Source organism: Bombus vancouverensis, chromosome 4 (assembly GCF_051014615.1).
Source record: "Bombus vancouverensis nearcticus chromosome 4, iyBomVanc1_principal, whole genome shotgun sequence".
Taxonomy (NCBI): Eukaryota; Metazoa; Arthropoda; class Insecta; order Hymenoptera; family Apidae; genus Bombus; species Bombus vancouverensis.
The window spans coordinates 7997927-8004623 of record NC_134914.1 but is presented as its reverse complement, the minus strand read 5'-3'; the positions used below and the strand labels follow the sequence as shown (position 1 = coordinate 8004623).

The following is a 6697-nucleotide window of genomic DNA, read 5'->3' as shown; positions in this document are numbered from 1 at the left end:
CGAGCGACAATGAGTTAATTACATTTTGAAATCAATTTCCAACATTAATTTAAAAATATGTATAATTGTTCTATATGGTAACGAAAAAAATAAATAACTGGAATTGAATAACATCAAATTTTTTATATAAACTGAAGAATGAACTCTGTAAGAATGAACAACTTTAAATGAACATAATGAATATATCTGAAATATGATTGGTTATCGAATGCACTTGATGCACCCACGATGCACCGACGACAACCAATCATGTACTATCGTTTGCCACGTTTCCAAGCTGTCGCATTGTGACATACGCATTCCGGGAAAAGTTAGCGCGCCGAGTGTATTTCAGATACGGTTCAAACCGTGTTGAGTAGTTTATCTTATTATTAACTGAACATGCAAATATTACGGCAATTAGACGTGCACCCAAAAGTGCGCGAAGAGGCGGATATTCTCATACGAACCTTCAGTGGTGCTGTTGGTAAAATGTTTTACTTGTCAACTCTTAAACGTGTGCAACTTATCGGTTTTATTCTGCTACCAGCATACTTTTAACTATTAAACAATTTAGTTCATTTTCTGGTGTCATCATAATGCCGAAAAATTTTAAAATTATTCTATTCTACAATCTGAAACATTATTTCAAGATATTATGACGTGATAAACATACTTAACCTCAAACGTTGATAATACTTAACGGAAGTAGAAATTTCTATCATTCTCTTGTTTCTAAAACCGAATACCGTCATTTCTTACACTTTGTTGAAACTGTATTTCAATTTTTACATGTATTTGTTAAGGTTTCCACTATCTCATAACTATTGTTTACATATCTGTTATCAGTTATCATAAATAAAGTTTATAATCTATGTTTACTATTTATGTACCTTTCCATGTTTCAGTGACAATTATTAGTACCATTATCATGGGTATTCTATTTCTATCCGAAGTGAATTATTATCTTACTCCAACCTTAAGTGAAGAATTGTTTGTAGATACTTCAAGGGATTCAAAATTAAGAATTAATTTAGATATAATTGTACCTGCAATATCTTGTGATGGTAGGTATAGATTATTTTATGAATATAAATACATTATGAGTAATACTGACATGTATATTAAATTAAGTGCATTGTAGTTTTATCAATAGATGCAATGGACACAATAGGTGAACAGCATTTACAAATAGAGCATAATATATTTAAAAGACGCTTAGACTTAAATGGGAAACCTATAGAAGATCCACAAAGGACAGGTACAAAATAATATCATAAGAGTTTTAAAATATTTAAGTTAAATAATATAAATTTAATACCTTTTTCTTTATTTTATTGTAGACATTACTGACACAAAAGCACGTAGTAAAACAACAACAAAGGTAACTGAATTGTATGACTCTTATAGATCTGTTTTTACAATATAAGTTTTAAAACTTGTACTAAAACATAATTTTTTCCATAGACAGTAGAAAGCACTACTGAAAAAGCATGTGGAGACTGTTATGGAGCTGCTGGTGATATTATCAAGTATAGTATTACAAAAATTTATGTATGTATTTTATGAAATATCCATCATACAATATCAATTAACTTTGTAGATGTTGTAATACTTGTGAAGATGTAAGAGAAGCCTATAGACTTAAAAATTGGGCACTTCCTGCTCTAGGAATGATAAAGCAATGTAAAAATGACAAATCAGTAGAGAAAATGAAAACTGCCTTTATTCAAGGGTGTCAAATCTATGGTTATATGGAAGTAAATAGAGTGGGTGGGAGTTTTCACATTGCACCAGGTGATAGCTTCTCTGTAAACCATGTACATGGTAAGTGAAAAAAATGTTATTTTTTGCATAAATTAAAGTATTAGTAATAATATTATGATTTTTATTTTGCTTATAGTGCATGATGTCAAACCATACACATCAACGCAATTTAATATGAGCCACAGGATTCGCCATTTGAGTTTTGGGCTAAACATCCCAGGAAAGACGAATCCTATGGATAATACTAATGTAACTGCAATGGAAGGTATGGCCTTGTACCATAGAAACTTTTTATTAAGAAATTAACAGAATATCTTGATACTACACTTTTTTGTATCCTAAATCTCCAACATATCAGTCTTCAAATACTAGCATCTTATTCCGCTTCCTATGGCCATGAATGTTCCAAATGTCCCACCACCTTGAATCATCGCTTTTCCAACGTTGTTTATCAATTCCCTTCCTCTTAGTCCATATCTAGTAATAAACACACACCATTAGCTTCTTATTTCAAACTGTCCAGAATTTAGTCACCATAAATAAATACGCACCTAACAACAGAATACCCGCCAAACAAAACACCAGATGCCATACCAACACAAAATCCGATCATAAAACCAAGCTTCATCCTATCCCAGCATGAAGGAGCTTGTTGATACATGCCTGGTACGGCCGGCATTTTATTCTATGAATATAAATTTATAAAAACATATTAATTTCTTTTTTTTAAAGAGATAAATATTTCATGATAAACATTAATTATAATTTCTCATTTTAATGAATTTAGTATGTAAAACTAATTTTTAGTCAATCATTTAACATAAAATTTATAAAATTTCTTTAACACATTGTGAGCTAATTATTCTTGCCATGATCCGAATAAGTCATATTTATATATTTAGTTTATACGCAAAAAAATGTATTGACGTTCGTTATAGTTAACATCACTCACGATTTAAGCGTACAACTTTGGAACTTCTAATTAGTTTTCGTTTTATTACGATTTTTTGTCTTTTACAACTGGTAAATCCTTAGCACAATTCGCACGAGCAATGTAAGGAAGATGCCATGTCAGTTTTTTCGTTTATAATGCAAGATGGCTGCTTCTTCTATTTCCGTTCTCTATGACGTCAATGATAATGGCGGACTATTCGATTAATACGTAAATATTTCGATTATGGGAACGTTTTACAGAAAGTTCTTGTACTTTCAATTTTGAGATATTAAACTATTAGACTTCATTCAACACACATTTGTATTAATTTGTGTCATTGCAGTTAAAACTCTACTTAGATATTTTGTTGTTTTTGTTTTAGGTGCGATGATGTTTTATCATTACATCAAAATTGTACCGACGACTTACGTGCGCGCTGATGGTTCCACATTTTTTACAAATCAATTTTCTGTAACTCAATACGGCAGACAAGTGTCTTTGTTTAGCGGCGAATCTGGAATGCCTGGTATATTCTTTAATTATGAGTTAAGTCCATTAATGGTAAAATATACAGAAAAAGCGAAATCGTTTGGTCATTTCGCGACGAATACATGTGCAATTATCGGTGGCGTATTTACAGTTGCTGGACTAATAGATTCGCTATTATATCACTCTGTCAGAGCAATACAGAAAAAGATAGAATTGGGCAAATACAATTAAAATTTAGATTAGCTTATAAGTTTGAAGAGTATTATAGAATATTTGAAAATATTTTGTACGACGGGTGATTTGATTTTACACGTCAGTTAAGTAACAATCTTTTATCGAGCGTATTATTAAAAACATAAAAAAGAAGAAAATACTGATGTAACAATATAAAATTTACCAATTTTTTATATTGCCTAAACTTGATTAACATATATATATAACTGTACATAAAGGACTATGGAAATATATAAGAAAACGTAATATTTAAGTAAAATGTATACAATAAAGGTTATATTACAACAAGAAGGCTGAAAAAATATAAATATTTATTATAATATAATTATGTTTATTTTATACATTAAAAAGTCTTTAGAAAATCATTGTAAGTTTGAATAGATGCTTTTGCAACTTTTTCACAAAACTCATCATCACTACCTTTGACTAACTTTAATAGTGACACATATAATGGTTTTGTAGGATCATATTGGTTTCTTTTTAATTCTACTAAAAATCTATGTCTTCTTTCAAGCCTGCTTTTTCTACACAATAAAGCCTGCGCTTCTTGGCTTATAATAGTATGTGACAATTCCATATAATTATGAAGGTAATCAAAAGTTTTCACCACTTCAGTTCTGGCTGTAATTAAAATAAAACATTTTCACATCTAAACAGATAGAGTAAATGTATTCCTATTAACACATTATTAGCATTAATTATTTTAATTACCTCGAATCAAGACACGTGGTGCCTTAAGCAAAATAAGATGTATTTCTGGCACATTAAAACCCATTTCCTCTTTTACAGCAAAGGTACTCTTTCTTATGCGTTTCATATCATATGTTATAAGCTTTGGAGATTTTACTGCCAAATTTCTTGTTTGAGAAGCATTCAGTTGAAAATTATTTTGAAAATAACCTAATCTGCTATCTATCTCTTGTGTCTTGAAAGCCAACCACGGAGGATGTATGTTTACTATTCTTTGTATCATTTGTATGTTAAAGTTACGAGCTCTCAAATACCTTATTCTTGTATGAAGATCATCCAAGTTTTCTTTAAAAACTTTAGGGTATCTGGTGATGAAGAATCCAAGATTTTCTGACTTTACACCACAATCAGATAAAAATTGTATGTATGGTTTCATATCTCTTTCAAAGTCGAGTTTCAGAAACATTTCTAGTACTTCTTTGTTTGCTTCTAATTTATATAATTCAACTCCTAATTTAACTAACTGTTGAATCGTATGTGAGTCGTTTGCAAATTTTGCAAAATTATAAGTTGCTGTCATCTTAGGTCCAATGTCAGACAGATCTTCATTGCAATGATCAAATGGTCCTGGTAGTTCTTCATCTATATCTTCCAAGGTATCATTTACTTTGTAGATATTTCCTGCTAAAGATTCAGTACCACGTAACTGCTGTAGTTCATTATGTACTTTTGTCACACTACTATTGTTTTCGATATCTTCATTTCTTTTTATAAATGCATTATTTGTTAATTTCTCGGTGTAACCTATATTATCAGGCTTAATATTCTCTGATAAGTAAGCTTTTTTATCATTAATATCTGTTACTTTATCTTTAATTGCCTCAGTTGAAGAGCAATAAAAAAGTTTGGAACTTTTAGAAACGTTTTGAAAAATGAAATTTCTGATTTCAACGACATTGCAGGGTTTTAAGTGTAAAAATGTATACAACCGTGAAGTCATCATATTTAATGATAAAATTACATGGAATATTATCTTTTAATTGCTAAGAAATAAAATAAACTTCCTTGCAATGCACATTGGTACATATGTATATTGACAACCTCGTATATGTTTTATTACAAATAACCTACAGTACAGATAAAGTACATGGTAGGTTAAACACGCAATCCATTTTTGCATCACACTACGGCCATGTGTACGTTACTACAAGGAAACGAGATATATTGTGTATATGTAAGTGTGTTATAATCTGTGTGATCAAATACACTGCAGCGACAACTGTGCCATCGTCTTTCACGGTAAATCGAAGAACTAAAAGGCACGTGTTCTGTTGCGAGAAATTTTGTTGGATCTAAAAAATAAAATCGATTTACTATATTTTATTTCACTTCAATATGAGATTTATATAATTTCTTTGATATTGTATTAAGATACATACTTGGAGACTCTATATTTTTGATAATATAATAAATGAAGATTTTCATAAGTAAAAAAATAAATGTTTTAGATAAATATTATTAAGTTTATATTATATTAAGTATATTTAATTTAAAAATATATGTCGTTGATCATCTTATTTAGTTTTTATTCGAATGGAATTTAAATTAACATTATTTTTGTTTTCTTATATAATTCAAAGTAGAATTTTATTTAAATATTTAATTGATCAATTAAATAGATATATCATACGTATAAATATTTAATTAAAAACCTGCTCGTCTTACATTTTTATTACATATAAATTTTTTATAATTTCCTCCTTCTGATTGCAATATATTAAGAAAGTAGTTATTAAGTTATTCGTAGAAGTAGTTAACGAAACTTACTATTTAATACAATGTAATTGCTTTAGGGTTGTCGTACCTTTAATTTGCACTACATGTCTTAAAGTGTCGTTCAAGCTGAAGGAAATTGAAGGAGGTTTCGTTATTGCCGTGTATTTCTATTGCATGCTGTTATCTAACGATGTAAATCACTATTTCACAATAATGAGCAATTACGTATATAAATATAAGTTCTACGTACTGCATGCATAAGTTCATAAGTGTAAAACTTTCTATTTTTGCGCACTTCAATTTATACAGGTACTTTCCCATTTAAAAATTTTATAACGATTTCTCTATCACATATTTTAAAATCTTCTTCCTAGGTTTTTGATTTCTTTTGTACAACTTTATGATTGACAAATTCATAACGGAAAAAGGAGTAAAAGTAATTGAATTTTTGAATAATTATGTCGCTTAATTTCGCGAGCTTCCAAATTCAATTGGCTTTACCGGTCGCCCGATTTAACAGCATCCGACTTTTTTCTGTAGAAATATCTGTAGGAATGTGTGTTGATAAACCTGAAACAATATAACAGACAAAGAACAATATCCAGGAAGAAATTCAAGCCCTGAGACCCGAAACATTAACAGCTGTTATGCAGAACGTAGTGGAAAGAGCCCACGCTTGCGATGCAGAAAACGGGGATCATTTACGCCACATTATTTTCTGTTTCTGAATTAAAAATATTTCCACTTTTTGTATTTTATTGCAAAAAATAAATAAATAAATAAACGCAATTTATTAACAAATAAAAATGTTATACAACTTTTAAACGG

At 29.6% G+C, this 6697-nt stretch overlaps 3 protein-coding genes across 4 annotated transcripts; 1 reads left to right on the top strand and 2 right to left on the bottom strand.

Moving 5' to 3' along the window:
* Window positions 1–259: 259 nt before the first annotated feature.
* Window positions 260–3728, top strand: LOC117156724 (endoplasmic reticulum-Golgi intermediate compartment protein 3). Its single transcript, XM_033334009.2, has 8 exons — window positions 260–466; window positions 888–1046; window positions 1124–1240; window positions 1323–1363; window positions 1447–1511; window positions 1583–1806; window positions 1883–2011; window positions 3063–3728. The coding sequence occupies exons 1-8, from the start codon at window positions 382–384 to the stop codon at window positions 3398–3400; spliced, it is 1158 nt and encodes a 385-aa protein (XP_033189900.1). The 5' UTR covers window positions 260–381; the 3' UTR covers window positions 3401–3728.
* Window positions 1688–2851, bottom strand: LOC117156725 (reactive oxygen species modulator 1). Of its 2 annotated transcripts, XM_076617769.1 has the most exons (4): window positions 2699–2851; window positions 2298–2431; window positions 2074–2223; window positions 1688–1788 (listed from the first exon to the last, which is right to left on the bottom strand). In XM_076617769.1, exons 2-3 carry the CDS (start codon window positions 2423–2425, stop codon window positions 2115–2117), a joined length of 237 nt encoding a protein of 78 aa, XP_076473884.1. In that variant the 5' UTR covers window positions 2426–2431; window positions 2699–2851; the 3' UTR covers window positions 1688–1788; window positions 2074–2114. The 2 variants fall into 2 exon arrangements, with proteins under 2 accessions (XP_076473884.1, XP_033189902.1); XM_033334011.2 differs by having other exon boundaries at window positions 1688–2223.
* mTerf3 (mitochondrial transcription termination factor 3) lies at window positions 3698–5403 on the bottom strand. The gene is made up of 2 exons (XM_033334007.2): window positions 4115–5403; window positions 3698–4024 (listed from the first exon to the last, which is right to left on the bottom strand). Exons 1-2 carry the CDS (start codon window positions 5094–5096, stop codon window positions 3747–3749), a joined length of 1260 nt encoding a protein of 419 aa, XP_033189898.1. The 5' UTR covers window positions 5097–5403; the 3' UTR covers window positions 3698–3746.
* Between the last annotated feature and the right edge of the window lie 1294 nt (window positions 5404–6697).

Bases quoted from the DNA above. Each gene is read 5' to 3' on its own strand.
- LOC117156724 (XM_033334009.2), top strand. From the start codon at position 382: ATGCAAATATTACGGCAATTAGACGTGCACCCAAAAGTGCGCGAAGAG. The intron at 467-887 runs GTAAAATGTTTT...TCCATGTTTCAG, and splicing joins AACCTTCAGTGGTGCTGTTG to TGACAATTATTAGTACCATT. The intron at 1,241-1,322 runs GTACAAAATAAT...ATTTTATTGTAG, and splicing joins AGAAGATCCACAAAGGACAG to ACATTACTGACACAAAAGCA.
- LOC117156725 (XM_033334011.2), bottom strand. From the start codon at position 2,425: ATGCCGGCCGTACCAGGCATGTATCAACAAGCTCCTTCATGCTGGGAT. The intron at 2,224-2,297 runs GTGCGTATTTAT...GTTTATTACTAG, and splicing joins GGCGGGTATTCTGTTGTTAG to ATATGGACTAAGAGGAAGGG.
- mTerf3 (XM_033334007.2), bottom strand. From the start codon at position 5,096: ATGATGACTTCACGGTTGTATACATTTTTACACTTAAAACCCTGCAAT. The intron at 4,025-4,114 runs GTAATTAAAATA...TTTTAATTACAG, and splicing joins ACCACGTGTCTTGATTCGAG to CCAGAACTGAAGTGGTGAAA.